This window comes from Trachypithecus francoisi, unplaced genomic scaffold (assembly GCF_009764315.1).
Source record: "Trachypithecus francoisi isolate TF-2019V2 unplaced genomic scaffold, Tfra_2.0 Lachesis_group15, whole genome shotgun sequence".
NCBI classification, from domain to species: Eukaryota; Metazoa; Chordata; class Mammalia; order Primates; family Cercopithecidae; genus Trachypithecus; species Trachypithecus francoisi.
Window position 1 is genome coordinate 16,961,776 of NW_022681460.1, and position 22,905 is coordinate 16,984,680.

Genomic DNA, 22,905 nt, shown 5'->3' on the forward strand with positions numbered 1-22,905 from the left:
AATTCTATACTTTTTTCTGTACCCAGGGTTATTTTTCTTTTATTTATTTTAAACTATAAGCCACAAAACATCTGTATGCAGCCAATCAGAAACAAATACTGTTTTAAAGAAAGCTAAAATTTGGTGCCCTTGCAAGTCGTTTTATTTAAAGTATAACATGAAATGTACATATTTATTTTCCATAAAATAGTTATGCCTAGATTAGAAAACAATTCACAGAAGTTAGTGGTTATAAATATATAGTAGAAGGTAACAATGTAAATTTTATTAACTTAATCAGGCAATATTTCCTGTGGGAGATTAGATCAACTAAGAGATAAATCAATCAGATATGGTTAAGTAAACAGTTTGTTGCCTATTTTTAAAATTCTATTATACTTACCAAAGGTCAGTGGGATTGTAATAACCAGAAATATTCCAACTATAATACTAAGTATGAAACTTGTTTCTGGTATCCAAAAATCATCTAATAATAAAATCAGAAAAAGAGATTAATTCATAGATAAAAGCTAAGTAGCCCCAGCTCTACCTAAGCACACAGAGTAATATAGCAGAGCTAGCTACTACTGGATTTTTGCAAGCCAGTTGTTTGTTAAACAGTTGGTAGCTTGAAAGCATCCATACGGAGAGTGTTTATGCCGTGTGAAATCAAAATCAAGGTGTTTTTGCTTTTTTTGCAGGGAGCTAGTTTACCAACAAACCACTGGAATACACCCACTCAATTTTGTACTTTAAAATGACTGAGGAAGTATGTATATCTTCTTAATAAATTTAGGACCAAGAAATCTCAGTCTTTGTATACTAAATAGTTGACATTATTATTTTGTATAATATCTTCATACATATTCAATTTCATGGATATTAAACTGAGGAACAAACATGGTAATTTCTCTTAGGTAGTTTCGGTTGTGTAGAGGAAACAAACACATAGGCCAGAGTCTGGCAAACTATGGCATGAGGACCAAATCTGGCTACAGCCTGATTTTGTACCCCCTATTAGCTATGAATAAGTTTTACATTTCTAAAGTGTTATTTTTAAGAAGAAGGAGAAGGAAAAAGAGAAGAAGAGAAAAAGACGAAAAGAAGAACATGCTACAGAGATCACATGTAGCCTGCAAAGTCTAACATATTTACTATTTGCTTCTTTTCAGAAAAAGTTTGCTGAGCTTAGTAGCAAACTTTTGTACACAACTAACTAGATAACTAACTGTAATATAAATAAGAATAATGTAAGTTTTATGTAGCATGTGAGTGTATAAAATGCAGTAATTCATTTGACTAAGGAGCATCAGGTAAGCATTATGATGAGTTCATTTAAGTTAAGTCTTGAAGGATGAGAAGAATTTCAACTGGCAGAAAATAAAGAATAGGAAATCACAGCTAAGGGGCACAGGGTAGGTGGTGTGGACCTGTATTATAGGCTGAGGCAAACACAGGGCCATAAACCAAGTGACATAAAAACTTTTTACTGGTCTGATATGGCTACAGCACAAACATAAATATTGGAAAAGATCAACCACGACTGGAGGATAAATTACGGAAGACCTTACATGCCACAAAGAAGTTTGTAGCTGATTCTGAAAGCAGTGAATGGAGAGCCATTGTGGGTATTTCAGAGAGGGGTTAAGTAATCTAGTTTGTGCTTCAACTAGATTAACTGTCAGCAGTACGCATAAGCCAAGGACACAGGCAAGAAATGACACCTTAAATTAGGAAAGCCAAGGTAGAAAGAGGAAGATGAGAACTCATCACAGAGAAATCAAGATGGTAAAATTAACAGGACCTGATGACTGAGTAGAGGGAAGAATCACACATGGCAGTGAGATTTCCTGCCTATGTGATAAGAAAGACAATATATCATAAACTAAAATAAAATACACAGTGGAAGAGGTAGATATTGGGGAAGAAACAAAGGTCTTAGGCCTGTTATGTATAATGTGAGAGTGGTCATAAAGCTGGTATAATGTGAATAGAATAATAAGGCTGGATAGAACAGATTGTGAACAGCCTTGGAAGCCTAATTAGGAGCATGGAATTGATGTGGTAGGAATTAAGAGGGTGGTTGATTATTATTGGGGAGAAAAATGACATGATGATAATGATGTTTTAGGAAGATCACATCACATGAATGGAATCGTTTAATGGTTTGGATAATAAGATATATATATAGAGAGAGAGAGAGCCACCGTTATCTATTGCTAATGTTAAGAATGTACTGATATTTATTACTGAACCTTTAAGTAATAAGCTAGTGAGTAGACAGACATGGTAACATACCTCCAACTAATATAGTATTCTCACTGATTCCACTATATTCACCAAACCCTAGATTATTTGCAGCTACTACTCTGAACTGAAATACTCCTTTCAGGTTTTTGGACTTCCATGTGCAAATGCTACTGCAGGATCCATTAAATGTCATCTTCCACCTTAAATTCTGGTTCTGTAAATTTGAAGTGCTCTTTCTGCAAAAAATAATAAATACAGAAAATATACATGACAATATACCTGTTATTTCTAGTTGTTCATAGATCTTCTTAGTGACTGAACTCCTGAGAATGTCCTTTGGCACAGTTTACCCTTGACCTCATTCCTCTCCCATAATCTGGCAACACAGATGCTAACAGCATGCTTTTATAGTGATCCTAGTGAGGCATGGAGTCAATTAACTCAGCCCACCAAGAAAGCTGTGAGTAATCAGTGGTCAAGAGAGAGCTGAGTACCCTTTTCCTACTAATAGTAAGAGGAAACTTTCTCCAGAATTCCAAACCTATAAGAAAATTATTACATGATTTTTAACTGGGAAGTTTCCATTTTCTCAATTTCCAGTCTTTTACATTATTTGTAGTTTACTTATGCCATATTTCAATAAAATACAGAATACAAAATTGATAAGTAAAGTGTGACAGTTCAGCTACCAAAATTATCATTATATCTGAGATTCTGAGGCTTGTTGTTTCTATTTGTATTGACCTACATTCCACCTCAAAGTCAATCCAATTGTTTTTCATTTGAAACATGGAAAGAGCACAAGGGCTGGGTTCAAAAGACGTAACTGGAATGACTTTTCACAGAATCATCAAAGGCAAGTTCAAGTTCTTCCATTTATGTCTTCTCTAACAATGAAGAACATTTCAGGTCTGAAACTTTACAGACCGCAATAGTTTTAGGGCTTGATGCCAATCCACAGTAAGCTTAGGGATATGTGGGAGAATCTGGTTCTGCTCCTGCTAATGGACTCATCCTTGTGAAGACCAACACAGAGTGAGGGCTGGCCCTCATAAGAGGCAGGGAAAGGGGTAAGAACATTGGGAGCCGTAGGGCAGCAGAGTTGGCCACAGCTGTTCCTGGGAGCTGAGGGTCTCTTTAAGGACCATCCTGAGCAAAGCATTAGGACAGAGTGTTTTTACAAATTTTGCGAAGTCTCACCTTTAGCACTGGCCATTTCATTGTTTAACCAAACAATTCTGATCCAAAAGAAAGAGGCCCTTGAGAATTTGTGAAGTGGCTCTACACAATGGCCATTGAGAAAAGAAGGAAGAATTCTGATGTTGGTTGAGCACCTTCTATTTACAACATACTGTACTGGGGCTTTACATAATGTTGTTTTAATTCACTGAGTCCACAACAGCCTAAAGAGGTGAGATAGATATTATCATCTCCATTTTACAGATGAGGAAACTTACGTTCAAAAAAGGAAAAGAACAAGGATTTAAACATGGTTTGTGTACTGGATTGAGTCATGTCCTCCCAAAATTCATGCCCACTCAGAATATTTTAATGTGACCTTATTTGGAAATAAGATCTTGACAAATGTAATCGATGGACCCTAATCCAATGACTGGCACTTGCATAAGAAGAGGGAAATTTGGACACATAGAAAACCTTGTGATGCAGGAGGTGATGATGACAGTGATGCATCTACAAGCCAAGGAATACCAAGGACTGCCAGCAAATGCCAGAAGCTAAGAGACAAAGATGGATTCTGCCCTAGAACCATCAGAACAAGCAGTCCTGCTGATATTTTGGTTTCAGACTTCTAACCTCTAGAGCTGTCTACTATTTCAAGCCACCCAGTTGGTGGTCCTTTATTGTGGCAACCTTGGAAACTAATAAGGCTTGTTCAACTCCCAAGTTCATGCACTTTGCACTTCCACTATCCCGTCAGCGAGTACACAGAGTCTAACTAGTGTCCTGACTGAAGGGCTTATTTTGAGATACTGAAGTTACAACAATGATTCAGTCATCTTATGGTCCATGTCCTGACAGTGGAGACTTGGAGCAAGGAGTATGCAAAGTATTTAGATGGAGTCATTTTAGTAGCACTTAAGGTGTTACTCAGGGTAACACACTAAAGAGGTCCTAGCAAAAACCTGATGTGTGACCTGATTGATGAACATCATTACAGTCATAAACCACCAAGATAGTTCTGCAGGTTAGAATGTATTTCACTCTGCATGAAAAGCAGTAACAGAAACTTCAAGGAGGTTTCAATTAGAAATAAGGGCCAAGGGAATTCTCTAGTATGAGCAGGAATATTTTTTAAGGTTATGGGAATGCCAGAGATAGATGAAGCAAAAATAGATCAAAGATCAAGTTGCCAGGACTATAATTATGGAAGTGACTTTTGTCCTTGGAACTTCTTAAAAGATGGTTTCATAGTCCTGTGAGAGGAGTGTCTTTGGAATTTGGAATTCTCCCCTCAAGTTGGCATGAAATCCGTCCTTCCGAGCCAGTTATGGTTCACGTGCTCCCCGTACTGGCCAGGTCTGAGGGTGTTCATCAGTGGCTGGTTTTCATCGATGGTATGTTTTCAGTCCCTGGGAACACACTGCAAACTGTAATCTTCACAATGAATAGAGAATCCTGTGTGACCTCTATGTTTCAGACAATTTCAGAACCTGACCTAATTTTACAGTATGAAAAATACCTACTTCATCACCAGTTCTCACTAGAGAGTATTCACCTTGCTAAAGCAAATTATCATCAGGAATTTACATGCCATCATCATTTAACATTAAACATCAGCTAAGCTTTTTAAACAAAACTGATATTAAGTAAATATTGGTTGCATGAGCCTATGATCAAACAATTTCCATAAAGTGTCAATGAGCAGTTAGAGATTTCTGAGAATGATGTGATCTGTTTTATAACTAGCATGCCAAGACCAACCTCTAGGAATTGAGCAAAGAACATAATGATGCATGTGAGTCCTTAAACTAAAGATCTTTGTGTTTATATGTAAATACATTTGCACAAATAGTGTTACTTTTTATTACTTTATCTTCTTAGTTCTTTGTCATTTACAAGTACTTTGCAAACACACATACCTTATCTCAAGGATATAGTATATAATTCTACATCCATTATCTTCAGCTTTCTCCCACTGTATTGAATTTTTATTCCCTTCTAGTAATTTGGGAATGCCTGGTTTACTTGGGACTCCAGCTTTGGGGGAAAAAAAGAAAATATTGATTTGATATATTTGAAGTATTAATCTTCTGCATTGAAATCTTCCTGTAGAATATATTAAGAGGAAAGATAAATAACATTAAAGAAATATTCACAGAGGCAGGGCCAAGATGGCCGACTAGAAGCAACTGTGTTCAGAGGTTCCTATTGAAAAAAACCATAATAAGTGTGTGAATCCTTCACTGGCAACCAAGGTACCTAGATTCGCTCATCAAAATTGACTAGAAGGCTGGCGTGACCCACAGAGAGAAGGAAGAGCAGTGAGCCCACCTGAGAACCACATGGTTCTTGGCTGGAACCCCCACCCTCCAGCCAAGGGGAGCGGTGAGTTAGCATGCTACCCAGCCAGGGAAACTGTGCTTTTTCCACAGAACTGTGCAACCCATGGATTGGAAGATCCCACTTGCAAACCCACGCCACCAGGGCCTAGCATTCCAACCCTAGAATATGCAGGTTCTTATGGCCTCTCAGCTGGAATCTGCTTAAGCCTACTGAACTCCCTGGGGGAGAGGTGACCAGCACAGGCTTCTGCTGCCTGCTGTCTAAGCCCTTTCAGCTCCTTGGGGGATGGGCAGCAGCCAGCACTGGGACTCCCAGCTGCCTAACATGCTAATCTCCCTGGGAGGATCAGATGGATGAACTGACAGAACTAGGCTTCAGAAGATGGGTAGTAATACAGCATGGGGGAAATGCAGCATCCATTTCTATAGCTCCAGACTGTGCTTTTCCCCTGCTGCAGCCAGTGAGGCTGGACAGCTTGGTCCCAAGACTTGTTGTCACAGCCTAACACACCAGCTGTGGTAGTCAGCGGCCAGAGTGCCTCCTCAGGTCTAACACTGACCCATCCTTCCTCAGTGGGTGGGGCTTCCCTGCAGGATCTCTAATAACTCCAGCCAGAGGCTCAGGGACAGAATCCAGATCTCCCTGGGCCTGAGCCCCTAGGGGTAGGGGTGGCTGCAGTCTCTGCGGACCAGCAGACTTAGCCTCTCCTCCTAGTAGTTCTGAGGAATCTGCGAAGCCCAGACAAGTGGGCTTCCCTGCAGCAAAACACACCCTCTCCACCAGGGGACAAAGTGCTTCGTTAAACGGGTCCTGCTCTTGGTGCCACACAACTGGGTGAGACCCTCCAACAGGGATTGTTGGGACACTCTACACAGGAGCGATCCTACTGGCATCAGGTTGGTGCCCCTTGAGGTCAGAGGTCCCAGAAGAAGGAGCAGACACCCATTTTTGCTGCTCTCCAGCCTCCTTGAGTTACATATCCAGGCGTGGGAGCAAATCAGTTGAATAAGGCCTAAAGTGAACCCCAGAAAACGGCAGCAGCCCTACAAAAGAGGGATCTGACTATTGAAAGAAAAACAAACAAGCAGAAAGTGACAACAACTGCATCAACAACAACAACAACAATAAGGGCCCCCACAAAAAAACCCATTCAAGGGTCAGCAGCCTCAAAGACCACAACTAGACAAATTCACAAAGATGAGAAAGAATCAACGAAAAAAATGCTGAAAACTCAAAAGGCCAGAGTGCCTCTTCTCCTCCAAATGACCACAATGTCTCCATCAAGGGTGCAGAACTGGGCGGAGGATCAGGTAAATGAACTGACAGAAGTAGGCTTCAGAAAATGGGTAGTAAAAAACTGTAAAACTATGATGAGCTAAAGGAGCATGTTCTAACCTAACGCGAAGAAGCTAAGAACCTTGATAAAAAGTTGGAGGAATTGCTAACTAGAATAACCAGTTTAGAGAGGAACATAAATGGCCTGATGGAGCTGAAAAACACAGCACAAGAACTTCATGAAGCATACACAAGTGTCAACAGTTGAACTGACCAAGTGGAAGAAAAGATACCAGACTTTGAAGACCACCTTATTGAAATAAGACATGCTGACAAGAAGAGAGAAAAAAGAATGAAAAAAGCCTACAAGAAATATGAGACTTCATAAAAAGACTGAACCTTTGGTAGCTTGGAGTACCAGAAGGAGATGGGGAAAATGGAAACAAACTGGAAAACACACTTCGGGATATTATCCAGGAGAACTTCCCCAACCTAGCAAGACAGGCCAACATGCAAATTTGGCAAACACAGAGAACACTATTAAGATACTCCATGAGAGGATCAACCCTAAGACACATAATCATCAGATTCTCCAAGGCTGAAATCAAGTAAAAATTGTTAAGGGCAGTCAGAGAGAAAGGCCACGTCACCTACAAAGGGAAGCCCATCAGACTAACAGTGGACCTCTCAACATAAACCCTACAAGCCAGAAGAGACTAGAGGCAAATATTCAACATTCTTAAAGAAAAGAATTTTCAACCCAGAATTTCATATCCAGCCAAACTAAGCTTCATAAGTGAAGTAGAAATAAAATCCTTTCCAGACAAACAAATGCTGAGGGATTTTGTTACTACCAGGCCTGCTCTGCAAGAGCTCCTGAAATAAGCACTAAATATAGAAAGGAAAAACTGTTACCAGCCATTGCAAAAACACACCAAAGTATAAAGATCAATGACACTACAAAGAAACTGCACCAACTAGCATGCAAAATAACAAAATAGCATCATGGTGACAGGATCAAACTCACATAACAATACCTACCTTAAATGTAAATGGCCTAAATGCCCCAATTAAAAGATACAGATTTGCAAATTGGATAAGGAGTCAAGGCCCATTGGTGTGTTGTATTCAGGAGATCCATGTTACATGCAAAGACACACACAGGCTCAAAATAAAGGGATTGAGGAAAATTTACCAAGCAAATGGAAAGAAAAAAAAAAAAAGCAGGGGTTGCAATCCTAGTCTCTGACAAAACAGACTTTAAACCAACAAAGATCAAAAAAGACAAAGAAGGGCATTATATAATGGTAAAGGGAACAATTCAACAAGAAGAGCTAAGTATTCTGAATATATATGCACCCAGTAAAAGAGCACCCAGACTCGTAAAACAAGTTCTTAGAGACCTACAAAGAGACTTAGACTCCCACACAATAATAGTGGGAAACTTTAACACCCTACTGCCAGTATTAGACAGATCAACAAGACAGAAAATTAACAAGGATATTCAGGACTGGAACTTAGCTCTGGATCAAGTGGACCTAGTATAAGTCTACAGAATTTTCTAGCCCAAATCAACAGAACCTACATTCTTCTCATGCCACATGGTACTTATTCTAAAATCAATCACGTAATTGGAAGTAAAACACTCCTCAGCAAATGCGAAAGAGCTGAAATCATGACAAACAGTCTCTCAGACCACAGTGCAATCAAATTGGAACCCAGGATTAAGAAACTCACTCAAAACCACACAATTTCATGGAAATTGAACAACCTGCTCCTGAATGGCTCCTGGGTAAATAATGAAACTAAGGCAGCAATAAATAAGTTCTTTGAAACAAATGAGAACAGAGACAATGTACCAGAATCTCTGGGACACAACTAAAGCAGTGTTAAGAGGAAAATTAGCGCTAAATGCCCACATTAGAAAGCCAGAAAGATCTAAAATCACCACCCTAACATCACAATTAAAAGAGCTAGAGAGGCAAGAGCAAACTATTCCAAAAGCTGGCAGAAGACAAGAAATAACTAAGATCAGAGAAGAATTGAAGGAGATAGAGACACAAAAAGCCCTCCAAAAAAAATCAATGCATCCAGGAGCCATTTTTTTAAAAAAATAAAATAAATAACAAAATAGATAGACCACTAGCTAGACTAATAATGAAGAAGACAGAGAAGAATCAAGTATACACAATAAGAAATGATAAAGGGGATGTCACCACTGACCCCACAGAAATACATACTACCACTAGACAATTCAATAAACTCCTCTATGCAAATAAACTAGAAAATCTAGAAGAAATGGATAAATTCCTGGATGCATACACCAAGACTAAACCAGGAAGAAGTTGAATCCCTGACTAGACCAGCAGCCAGCTCTGGAATGGAGGAAGTAATGAATAGCCTACCAACCAAAAAAAGCCCAAGACCAGATGGATTCACAGCTGAATTCTACCAGGAATACAAAGAGGAGCTGGTACCATTCCTTCTGAAACTATTCCAAACAATGCAAAAGGAGGAATTCCTTCCTAATTCATTTTATGAAGCCAGTATCATCCTGATACCAAAACTGGGAAGAGACACAACAACAACAACAACAAACTTTAGGCCAATATACCTGATGAACATCGATGTAAAAATCCTCAATAAAATACTGGCAAACTGAATCCAGCAGCACATCAAAAAACATATCCACCACGAACAAGTAGGCTTCATCCCTGGGATGCAAGGCTGGTTCAACATACGCAAATCAGTAAACGTAATCCATCACATAAACAGAACCAAAGACAAAAATTACATGATTATCTCAACAGATGCAGAAAAAACCTTTGATAAAATTCAATATCAACACCTCTTTATGTTAAAAACTCTCAATAAACTAGGTACTGAGGGAACATATCTCTAAATAATAAGAGCTATTTATGACAAACCTACAGCCAATATCATATTGAATGAGCAAAACCTGGAAGAATTCCCTTTGAAAGCAAGGATGTCCACTCTCACCACTCCTATTCAACATAGTATTGGAAGTTCTGGCTAGGGCAATCAGGCAAGAGGAAGAAATAAAGGGTATTCAGGAGATTTTGGGCTGAGACGATGGGGTTTTCTAAATATACAATCATGTCATCTGCAAACAGGGACAATTTGACTTCTTCTTTTCCTAACTGAATACCCTTTATTTCTTTCTCTTGCCTGATTGCCCTAGCCAGAACTTCCAACACTATGTTGAATAGGAGTGGTGAGAGAGGGCATCCCTGAAAGGATGAGTTTGTGTCTTTTGTAGGGACATGAATGCAACTGGAAACCATCATTCTCAGCAAACTATCACAAGAACAGAAAACCAAACACCGCATGTTCTCACTCATAGGTGGGAACTGAACAATGAGATCACTTGGACTCGGGAAGGGGAACATCACACACCGGGGCCTATCATGGGGAGGGGGGAGGGGGGAGGGATTGCACTGGGAGTTATACTTGATGTAAATGACGAGTTGATGGGTGCTGACGAGTTGATGGGTGCAGCACACCAACATGGCACAAGTATACATATGTAACAAACCTGCACGTTATGCACATGTACCCTAGAACTTAAAGTATAATAATAATAATAATAACAACAACAACAATAAAAAGAAATGAAAACAGAATAAATCAAAGTCCAGTGAAATTGTATGACATAATATTCTGTTAAAAACATGTTTTAGTCTACTGAATAAAAAATTAAAACTGGGGAAAAAAAGGGGTATTCAAATAGGAAGAGAGGAAGTCAAGTTGTCTCCGTTTGCAGATGACATGATTTTGTATTTAGAAAACCTCATTATCTCAGCCCAAAAACTTCTTGAACTGATAAGCAACTTCAGAAAAGTCTCAAGATAAAAAAATCTATGTGCAAAAATCACAAGCATTCCTTTACACCAACAATAGGCAAGCAGAGAGCCAAATCATGAATGAACTCCCATTCACAATAGCTACAAAGAGAATAAAATACCTAGGAATACAGTTAACAAGGGATGTGAAGGACCTCTTCAAGGAAAACTACAAACTATTGCTCATGGAAATAAGAAAGGACACAAACAGATGGAAAAACATTCCATCTCCACGGACAAGAATAATGAATATTGTGAAAATGGCCATTCTGCCCAGAGTAATTTATAAATTCAATGCTATTCTCATCTAACTACCACTGACATTCTACACAGAATTAGACAAAGCTATTCTAAATTTCACATGGAATCAAAGAAGACCCCATATAGCCAAGACAATCCTAAGCAAAAAGAACAAAGCTGGAGGCATCATGCTACCTGATTTCAAACTATACTACAAGGCTACAGTAACCAAAACAGCATGGTACTGGTACCAAAACAAATACATAGACCAATGGAGCAGAACAGAAACCTCAGAAATTACACCATACATCTACAACCATCTGATCTTCAACAAACCTGACAAAAACAAGCAATGAGAAAAGGATCTCCTATTTAGTAAATGGTGCTGGGAAAACTGGCTAGCCATATGCAGAAAGTTGAAACTGGGCCCATTCCTTACATCTTATACAAAATTTAACTCAAGATGGATTAAACACTTAAATGTAAAATCCGAAACCATAAAAACCCTAGAAGAAAACCTAGGCAATACCATTCAGGACATAGGCATGGGCAAAGACTTCATGACTAAAACACCAAAAGCAATTGCAACAAAAGCCAAAATAAACAAATAGGACCTAACTAAACTAAAGAGCTTCTGTACAGCAAAAGAAGCTATCATCAGAGTGAACAGACAACCTACAGAATGGGAGAAAGTTTTTGCAATCTATCCATCTGACAAAGGGCTAATATCCAGAATGTACAAGGAACTTAAACATATTTACAAGAAAAAGACAACTCCATCAAAAAGTCGGTAAAAGATATGAACAGACACTTCTCAAAAAACACATTTACACAGCCAATAAACATATGAAAAAAGCTCAACATCACTGATCATCAGAGGAGTGCAAATCAAAACTACAATGAGATACCATCTCACACCAGTCAGAATGGCAATTATTAAAAAGTCAGGAAACAATAGATGCTGACAAGGCTGTGGAGAAATAGGAACACTTTTACACTGTCGGTGGGAAAGTAAATTATTTCAACCATTGTGGAAGACAGTATGGCGATTCCTTAAGGATCTAGAACCAGAAATACCACTTGACCCAGTAATCCCATTATTGAGTATATACCCAAAGGAATATAAATCATTGTGCTATAAAGACAAATGCACACATATGTTTATTGCAGCACTATTTACAATAACAAAGATATGGAACCAAGTCAATACATCAATGATAAACCAGATAAAGAAAATGTGGTATATATACACCATGGAATACTACGCAGCCATAAGAAGGAATGAGATCATGTCCTTTGCAGGGACGTGGATGGAGCTGGAAACCATCATCTTCAGCAAACTAACACAGGAACAGAAAACCAAACACCGCATATTCTCACTCATAAGTGGGAGTTGAACATTGAGAACAGATGGATGCAGAGAGGGGAACAACACACACCAGGGCTTGTTGAGGGATAGGAGCTGAGGGGAGGGAACTTAGAGGACAAGTCAATAGGTGCAGCAAACCACCATGGCACATGTATACGTATGTAATAAACCTGCACATTCTGCACATGTATCCCATTTTTTAAGAAGAAATTTTTATAAAAGAAATATTCAGAAATATTCTAATATGATTAAATATTTTTAAATGAGCACTTGAAGTTTTTATTAGTGATGGATTTCATGAATTAGTGATAAGATTAACAATATGTCTCAACTTGGCACAAAATAAGTGATAAATGAAAATAAAGAAAATTATTATAAGTTTTGGAGCATTTTTCCTCCATTCTTTTTTTTTTAATTTTTAATTTTTAGTTCTGGGGTACATGTGGAGGACATGAAGTTTTGTTACATGGGTAAACATGTTCCGTGGTGGTTTACTACACCTAGCAATCCATCACCTAGGTATTAAGCCCACATGCATTAGCTATTTTTCCTAACGCTCTCTCTCCCCCTACCCCTCTCCCTGACAGGTCCCAGTGTGTGCTGTTCCCCTCCTTGTGTCCATGTATTCTCATTTTTCAACTCCCACTTGTAAGTGAGAATATGCAGTGTTTAGTTTTCTGTTCCTGCGTTAGTTTGCTGAGGATAACGGCTTCCAGCTTCATCCATATCCCTGCAAAAGACATGATCTCATTCCTTTTTATGGCCGCATAGTATGCCATGGTGTATATGTACCACATTTTCTTCATCCAGTCTAATGTTGATGGACATTTGCATTGATTTGAAATGATTCCTTATTGTGAATAGTACTACAGTGAACATACGTGTGCATGTATATTTATAATAGAATGATGTATATTCCTTTGGGTATATACCTAGTAATGTAATTTCTGGGTCAAATGGTATTTCTGGTTCTAGATCTTTGTTCCCTCCATTCTTGTAGCGCTCAACTCAAAGTTAAGTTATATCTTTCAGAACACTAGTTAATTTTTAATGAACTTCATATATTTTTCATTTTAGTATCTCAAATATAGTAGCCAATAAATATTTTTTGAACATTCAGTAACACTATTTTCATACAGTTATCACCACAAAATTGTCATAGCTAGACATGAAATAAGGATACTGAAAGAAGAAATAATTTTGCCCAGTTCAGGATCCAGCCAGACCCAGCCAGTATTATTTCATTACTGCCTGCAAGGTCTCCTACATTTTCTCAATTTCTTCATTCAAGTTCTAGAAATAATAATCTACTGCTTTTAAAGAACAATTTCATATATCTCTAGGATTAGTGAAATAAGTGATAAGAAAGGAACTGAAACACAGAGTTTCTGAGTGTTGAGTATGTTAGTACTTACCTTTTGTCTTAAAGCTTTCTGGAAGTGAGGTACTATTTTCTCCCGTCTCATAAACCACCACTACTCTGACATTATATGAAGTATGAGGTTGTAGATTTGTGATATTACAGACATAAGCAGGACCTTGGCTGCATGAAGTTTTAACATAGTAAAACTCATTGTATTTCCACTAGAAAAAGAAGTTTCAATTAATATTTTTGTTTCTCTAAGAAAACATTCTCAAAACACAAAAATGTATAGGCTTATAGCAAGTGATTAAAATTTAAGCATTCTTTTCTATTAAAGAACAAGAACTTCTTTATGAATGATCCCAAACATTACCCCACTGCCTATAGTCATTTTGCTTTTTATGACAAGATATAACTGACTTACATGACTGTTCATGGGAGAAGCTCAAGGTGGGACATACAGCTCTGACTATATATCATTGAGAAAGATTCAGAGCTACCACTTCTTGTTATCCCAAAGGGTAGATACCTACATTTAATCCGGATGGCTAAGAATGCAAATCCACAGCTGTGGAACAACGATGGATCAGAACAACAGTACTTTCAAATCCCAGGGATTTGTTAATTTCACAGCAATAAGATTTTTACATGTTTTGATTATATGTAATCTTTGATCAAGAAGTCCACAGTGACTTACAAACTAAGACATTGTTTTTCCTCCTAACACCCTCTTCAGACATGTAACCAGAATTCTTTATTTTTATACACTGGAAGCCTACGCAGCCAAAAGAAGAAAATTTTTGCCCACTATTATGAAGCTACTAAGTAGCAAAGCTAGAAGCTAAATACAGAAAATCTTGTTTTCATTCCACTTTAGATATTGGGCCTCTAATTATAGCTATCTGAAATTTCTTGCTCTGTGACATTGCTTTTTAAAAACCTATATATTTGGATCCTTAGTATCATGATTTGAAAATGATAATTTCTTAACACACAAATAGGAAAAGACAAAAAGATATGGCACTTTGTCAAGGGTTCTTGATATATTTTCCCTCGTAGAGTTTCATGAAAAGGTCAGTTTCCATAAATACACTTAAATTATATCTTCTTTTTCACTTAACACTTACGAGGTCACACCATTTCATTAAATGGACACTTTATATTAGTTTTCCATTCAGTAAGGAATGATTCTCTATAGCATTTTCACTCAGTAGACCACTATGTACAATAAGAAAGGGGAATAAGGGAATGGAAGGAATGAAAACTTAAAAAAATAGAACTGCTGATGTCAGGAACATGGCCTGCACTAAACTTATAAATGTATCAATCCCGCTTAGACATATAGCTTAATAGCTTAATGAAACAGGTGCATTGAATCCATAATATTTACTGTGAACCCCAGAGAGAGAGAAATTAATTCCTGGCCAAAAAAACAATGGCTTAACTCTTTTTGGTTCTCTCTCCTTCATGATCTGGTAGAGAAATTACCTATAGTGAATAGTCTAGCTGACCCAACATTCCAAACCATCAAGAAATTTTCAGAGCTCCTTGAAGTGTCAGGAGATGTCTGACCAAGGGTACCGCTGGAAAACGGTAGAGTGTTGGCATCACCACAGCAATGAATGTCTGGGCAGACCACCAACTTGGAGAGGTGCCACAGGATATCCCAGTAAATCACAAGGGTGTCAGGACTTTCCATTTGTCAGAGACTGACAAGTGCAGGAGTGGAGGCTACCACAGAGGGATTTTCAAATTATTTGAGTGGGAGTGAGAGGGAGCATCAGCTAAGATGTCTGAGAGTTTGGAACTTCAGAAACTTGTGGTTCTGATAGGGATTTGCCTGAACAGCTGAGAGAAATACAATTTTAATGGGCTTTCACGAAAAAATTACCAAAGAAAATTACTTGTTTCCTCCCCATTTTAAATATGTTCTTCTTCTATACACTTTTGTGAGTTGCTTATATTATGTAGAATTTAAGATCTAGATCAAGCTTGTCCAACTTTCAGCTTGTGGGCCACACGTGGCCCAGGACGATTTTGGATGTAGCCCAACCCAAATTCGTAAACTTTCTTTAAACATTATGATTTTTTTAAGGGAATTTTGTTTAGCTCATCAGCTATCGTTAATGTTAGTGTATTTTACATGTGGCCCAAGACAGTTCTTTCAGTATGGCCCAGGGAAGACAAAAGACTGGACACCCCTGATCTAGATAGAAACTTCACCTTGTGTTCCAGTTCCCTCATTTTTCAGATAAGGAAATTTTGACAGAAATGACAGAGACAAAGTTTATCATTTTCTTCCCGTTTCCTTTCTTAAAAAATCACTAATTAAAAAGACAAATATTCCCTTTTATTGCCCACTCCTCAGAGTTTCAGTGTGGAGTTATAGCATCATTCCCAGCTGTCCTGTCATTGTGAGATAGGTTCAAGTTATTCAAAAGAGACAGCACTTTCTGACTAGATAGCACTCATCAACCGTTGCAGAACCACAGACTTTCACTGTACTCATAGTTAGTATTTGTAGATGGCCACTCATGTACAAATGACCCTAACTTGTATTTGCAGCTTCATCATCTTCTCAATGGTCTGCCTGGAACCTGTGTTGAGCAAGTGTGAAAACAAAAGAAGTTTAGAAACAAAAAGCACTGCATGAAAGTCATGAGAACCGGACCAGGAGATCTCTGTCTGCTGTCCTTCTCCCCAAACTTTAAAGAGTGGGATGGATGACTTAATGACTCCTATTCCTTCCACAGACAACACCCTAACAGGACTGCCCTAGGGAGAAGTCAGCCCTGGGATTTTTCTCTGCCTGGCGACATCTGGCTTCTGTCTAGGTCTCTATTTCTGATCAATAAAAGGGTGGGCTAGGGTGTCAATTATCTCTAAAGTCTCTTCCCATTTCATTTCTTTGATAATCTTGGAAATGAACTTTACATCCTTGACTTTAGACTGAACTGCATTAAGTTTACTAAAATAGATGTCATTTTAAAAGGCACTCCTCCAATTTCTCCAATTTAACTGCATTTTTATAAGGTGGCAATTTTTTAAATAGGCAACAAATCATCAGAAACATGCTCAACGGAAAAAGTCCAATTAAACTATGGCCTTTGAGTTTATCAACCCAATATTCAGTGTTGTCCCACAGTTTTCATAGTTTTTATTTATAAAGTATAAGATCACAAAAATATCTTACATAATAATTTTTAAACATCCTGGGGAATAACTGCATTTTTAAGAAGTAGTGAGGCCATGATTATACTTATTTGCTTTTTGAGTTACCGCTGAACAAAACACTTCCAACTAATCTTTAAAAATATGTACACATACATAGGCCCAGAAATATACAAACATGCACATGCAAATACATAATGGTTAAAATAACAAGTAGCAATTATAAAAAATTTAATCAATTTTAAGTTTATCACCATAAAAGTCAATGTAAGCTTTCCCCATCAATGAATTAATCAGGTTAATTGATGCCTTAAAATTCAGTGGGTGGTTTCTTATTGGTTAAAGCATGAAAAGTCTTGGATGAAGAATCATTTAAAGTTTGCCAGCCAACAACAAAACTACTTAAGAATAAGCTGGTTTTATGGTTTACTTCTGTCTTGTTACTGCACAGCCCTTAAATGATGAAAAGAACATTTCTAAACAAGGTTTTGGTTTTTTGTTTCTTCAGTTCTTTTTCATTTTGTTTTCATAGAAAACACCAAGTTACTATGGGCTTTAAACCAGAGAACCACGCTAACATCCAAACTAAGTAAAATATTACAAAATTAGTACACTATAACTTATACCCTTTTACATAACGTCATTTAAAAGCAAATTAATCTCCCTGAGAATTCTTCCCACCAGAAATTAGTCTGGATAACTTACTGCTTCTGCATGCCAAACATAAATCAATGAAAGTTGTCAAATACATTGTTTATTTATACATGAGCATGTTCTTGATGTTTGAAAAACGCCTTTCCAATTTATTCTACATCATAAAATAAAGATTTGCATTAAAAGTCTACCTTTTGTAGTTCAGCCCAAAATCTGATGAGGTTAACATTCGATGGAGCCTTCCAATTAAATTGCAAACTAGTGTTTTCTGGAACCAAGGAATAAGGTTTCTCTGGTGTGTTAAACATTTCCACAGTGACAGGATGACTCTCTGTACACCACATTTCCTCAGAGTGGCAGGCAAGAACCTTTTGGTAAAAAAGAACAACTGCTTAACCTTTTGAGAGCCTTGCACTTGAGAATGACCATAAAGAGTGCCTAGTATACTTACTGTACCTTTAACACATAAATATTTCCACCTGACAGTCTAGTAACAAGGAGAGTGAGCCTTCCATTTGGAAATTCACTTTGTCTTAGAGGAGTTTCAGGAATTAGGGCCAGGTGTGAGATTGCCAACTGATAGCGGACTGATTCTTTAGGTCCATTTGGCTTGTGAGATTCTCTCCAAGATATAATGAGGCTGGTGTCTGACCGCACAGTTGTACTAATGAGCTGCACTGCCTCTGGTACTGAAATAAATAGCAAGGAATGATAAAGGATGCTGCAATAGCGCTGAAAGATGGAAAGAAGTAATGGAGTTTGGGTTGAAAAATAATCATACAGTATGAGCAGAATAAATAACAGATGTCCAGAAAGAAAGCCAGCCTCTTCTGCAATGGTAGGTTAACAGGCTGCCTAAAGGGCTCCCACTTATTTCTGCCCAGTGACCAAATCATTCTCTGACTCCAGCTCAATGATATGGCGAATGGGGAGTAACTCAATTTGGGTGAATTTTCTGAATAACATCAGAGATATCCGAAATAAATGTCATCACCTCATAATAATCACCACCTCATCAGCTCTTAGAAAATCTTTTTAGACCCATTTTCTTTAAGGCAATACTGTTGCATAACTTTACACCTCAGGCCTCAGCAAAATTCACATAGAAAAAAGGCTTAGTTTTTCTATAGCTCACCACATGTACAGAAACCTATGAGTATCTGGAAAAAGAGTGACACTGTGTGGTAAGACCAAATAATGTGTTTCTTAGTCAAACAATATTGATTTCAATGTTTTACCTCCTAGTTGCTTTCTATTTTGATAGAATATTATTAGTCAACTTCAGGGGTTAGAGTAAGGGTCAGCTCAAAGTTTTCTGCAAACACATTTTTCTTATTAAACTTAAGAAAGCTTACATACTAAAATTACTTCGCATTCAGATTTTAAAAAATAAACATCGATGTACCCATCACATGTATCACAATATTCTGCTTGAGAAACCCACACCAAGCCCATAACTCACCTCCATTTTTAGTTTTTCCCCAGATCTCTTTTCCTGGTGGTAAATGTTCCAAAGGATCTGAATAATAATTTTTTACAGCTATCTGTATCATGTATGTTGAAAACGGTTGTAAGTCTTCAATAAGAGCTATACTGTCCTGAAATTTCTGTAATTGATTTTTTAAAAATCAGTATCTTATTCTTGACATTTTATACAAATTGGTAGAAATTATTTAATCAAAGAGAGAACAAAGTTAAAGGCTCAAAAAAGTTAATTTATTTTAAATTCTGGATTATTAATGGTAATACCACTGTGCAGTCTACCCAGACTCGAGTTGTTCAATATTTCCAAGAATAAATACCAAATGATTGGTAGCCCTCAGTAGGTTTTGTGGCATAAATCATTTCACAGGGGAAGTTAAATTCCTAGAAGAGGACACTATTTCACTAACATTGTATTAAAAAAAAAAAAAAGAAAGAAATTCAGCAAGATGATAGAAAACATGTGATACATATGTGAATACAATAAAATATTTTTATATTATCTAATCATTCTTAGAAATAAAGTTTAAGAGAGTAAAAAGACTTTCCTCAGACCAATGGTTCTCAACTTTGTTTATACTTCGCTATCATCTGGGAAGTTTTAAGAAACTACTATGCTTGGGTTCTCTTGCCAGAGATTCTGACTGAGTTATCTGGGGTGAAGCCTAGATGCAGAGTGTTTTTTTGTAAAGCTTTGATGTGCCGCCAAGGTTGAGAACCACTGTCTTAGACCACTGTTAATCAATGGGAAGGCAATAAGACAGATTAAATTTAATCACAGACATGTCCAGTGCTGCAAGTCCAATCTTGACCAGCCAAATGATCTAACCTATCTGAAATTACTCATTTTAGAAATGTGTAAAAAGGGTTAATTAGACAAAATTAAGGAAATAATGAAAAATCACATACACTTTATGGGAAAGCATATAGTGTTTAACGTCCAACAGTTAGTCAATTTCACCTTTTGAATGGCTAAATAAAGCCAAGCACAAAGCAAAATATTGGATATATGTGATTCCATCACTAAGACAACTGAAATACTAATGAATATATTTCATCATTCAATGATTGAATGATAGTGCCAATTCATTCAAGAAATATCTAGTGAATGCCTAGACAGTGCCAATGACTGTGCTAGGTGCTAGGCATACAATAATGACTAAAAACAGTATCTGTATAGCAGTATATCTCTCTGCAAATAGGGAACAAAAGAAGAATATAATATACAATTTTCATATTAGATAAATGCTGTGGAGAAGAGGTATAAGGCAATGTTCTTTCCATCCAACTCATTTCTTACTCCTCAATCTTCAGTCTGCTCCATAGGCCACAAAAATAAGTCTCTATCATTCTCTCTGAGGATAATTAGATAATCAGGGAGGGGAATAAACCCAATTCTTTCTGGACGCTCAGAAAACTGTTACCATGGCAATCCATCAATGGACAAGAGTTGATATACTTCCTTGAAGCTTAACTTACTCCCAGTCAAGAAAACTAGAACACAATATGTTTTGATGAATAATTAGCTGTAAAAAAGTTGCATACTAGTCCACTTCAGAACATACAGGAAACACTTTACTATGGCTCATAAATTTATATCAAAAAAGAACATCTTGTGAAAAGACAAAGACCACTAGTTCCAATCTTACCAGAATTCTATATTTCAAGTCAGAGCTGTTTTTCCTGTCATTAACTTCTGCATAAAAAACCAGGTATGTTGGAGTAGGGCTGGTGATGCCATACCATGTGAGGTTTGTCTTGGCCAGAGGTAATCTGATTGTGAGGCTAGTGTTAGTGGCATTAAGTATAGTTGGTTCCGCAGTGTCTGAAGCTAGAGACAGAAACACTTTATCTAAAATAAGAAGAAACCAAAAGATTAAATATCTATACATAAATATATGAGAGGAAAAGCAGATTTTTTAACAAGAATATCAAAGGTTAGAAAGAAATTTGTAGAGCACACATAACTTTTGCTTGAAAAATAAATATGAAAATGATTTGAAATAACGTTCTCTTTGAAGAAACAAAACTGGCTGCATCTTGATGCTGTGTGTAGTATGTGTAGTATGTACTGCTACAGCCTACCCAATGTCCTCCTCCTTTTCTTCAAGTTCATATATATCTGATATTGTTCAGGACAGCATGCTGGGAGGAAAAACTGTTTCTGAAGTTTGATTGCAGCCCAGACAATCATGTGACATGGTCTGCTTAGTCAGATCTGCTTATCACTGCCACACACCTCTGTCCTTCACCCTCCGCCAACACAGGAGGCAGACACTATGCAACGGGGCAGCAGCCATCTTGTGAGAATTGAATAAAAGACTCACTAAGGAAGTTTGGGGAAAGATCAAGTCCAGGTGCTTGATGACACTGTGGAGCTCCCTAACCACCACTTACAACCAAACACATTGCACGCTGCACAACTCCAGGGAGCCCCAGTCATGGAGACTACAGTGGGAATGGTCTGTTCTAGGCCAGTGCAGTCGCACAATCATACTGCAGGCTTAAGCCTCAAAAAATCACCAATCTGTCACTTGCACCTGAACACAACTTCTTGACCTATTCAGTCTAAGTCTTGATGTAAAACATCACCTAAAAATGCAGCATAATTACATAATATGCAAATAACTCCAAACATGATTTTAATATGAAATCTAACAATCTTACACCAGTTAGCCAACTCTTTAACTCATTGTGCGTGGTACTGTGCTATCTGGCTCCTGCCTACATATCAAATCTCTGCTATGCAAAGCCATCCTTCACTCTAACCACAGTACACTATCTACACACTGCAGGACTTCTACCCCTCCAACCCTTCACATAGGCAGTCTCTTCAGGTTGGAATGATCTTCCCCATCTACCTAACCTTACTTAAGGCTCAGTTCATCCATCATTTTTCCTGGGAAGTCCCTTCTGCCCTCCTATTCCAGGTAAAGGACATCTCCTCTCTGTCCTCACTCCACTTCACATGTTCTTCTACCAGTGCACTAGCCACATGTGATTTTGGTTTTGGTTTTCTTTTGCTGCTTTCTTTCTTCATCTAGCCCTAGAATGTAAGCATCTTTGGCTGAGACTGTGCTTGATTTGTCTTTGTTCCCCCAGAGCCCCAGGAGGGTGCCTGACATATATTAGGTATTTAGTAAGTGTTGTCAATCCTTATGGATTCATACTAGCCACATATAAAATACATCCTTAGCATTCAACAAGTAAGAAAATTAGGGAGTAAATGTCTAAGTGGCAGATAACTTGATGAAGCCAGCTCCTTCACTTACTAACTTTTTGGTCTTGGGAAGGTTACTCCAGCTCTTCTGTAAACAGAGACAATGGCCTGCTTTACAGATATTTATATATTATTCTATCCCTAGCACATGGTGAGCACATTATATAAATGTTAGCTATTATTATCATCATTACTGAGACTAAAATGAAAAATTAGAGAAAATAATGCTGGTCTGGTCTGGGAATTCCAAATATGAATTCCAAAATGCAGGGGAAAAAATGTTTAAAATTAGAAGTACATCTAAAATCTCCAACAACAGAGAATACTCAAGGACACTGTGAACCTAAGTTTGAGGACATTTGGAAAGTATGGGGGTTTGGAGATGGATAACCTTACTAAAGTTACAAGATGAACTACTCTGCAGTTCAACCAATATTTATCCAATAATATTCAGTTTGTACTGATTTCAGATCTGAACAGAGAATGGAATACACATGTGAGCAATCAGAGCCAT

At 37.6% G+C, this 22,905-nt stretch overlaps 1 protein-coding gene across 4 annotated transcripts in view; it reads right to left on the reverse strand.

Annotated features, from left to right (window-relative positions):
- The window catches only part of ROS1 (ROS proto-oncogene 1, receptor tyrosine kinase), a 151,145-nt gene that overhangs the window by 36,158 nt on the left and 92,082 nt on the right, over positions 1 to 22,905 (reverse strand). For 3 of the 4 annotated variants that reach the window (XM_033234394.1, XM_033234393.1, XM_033234396.1), the window contains 8 exons: positions 20,821 to 21,023; positions 19,152 to 19,296; positions 18,146 to 18,378; positions 17,881 to 18,057; positions 13,917 to 14,085; positions 5,331 to 5,448; positions 2,278 to 2,465; positions 383 to 466 (listed from right to left, as the gene is read on the reverse strand). In XM_033234394.1, the coding sequence (XP_033090285.1) occupies positions 383 to 466; positions 2,278 to 2,465; positions 5,331 to 5,448; positions 13,917 to 14,085; positions 17,881 to 18,057; positions 18,146 to 18,378; positions 19,152 to 19,296; positions 20,821 to 21,023 (1,317 nt within the window). The remainder of the gene's footprint in view (positions 1 to 382; positions 467 to 2,277; positions 2,466 to 5,330; positions 5,449 to 13,916; positions 14,086 to 17,880; positions 18,058 to 18,145; positions 18,379 to 19,151; positions 19,297 to 20,820; positions 21,024 to 22,905) is intronic. The other variant, XM_033234395.1, reaches the window with a different exon arrangement.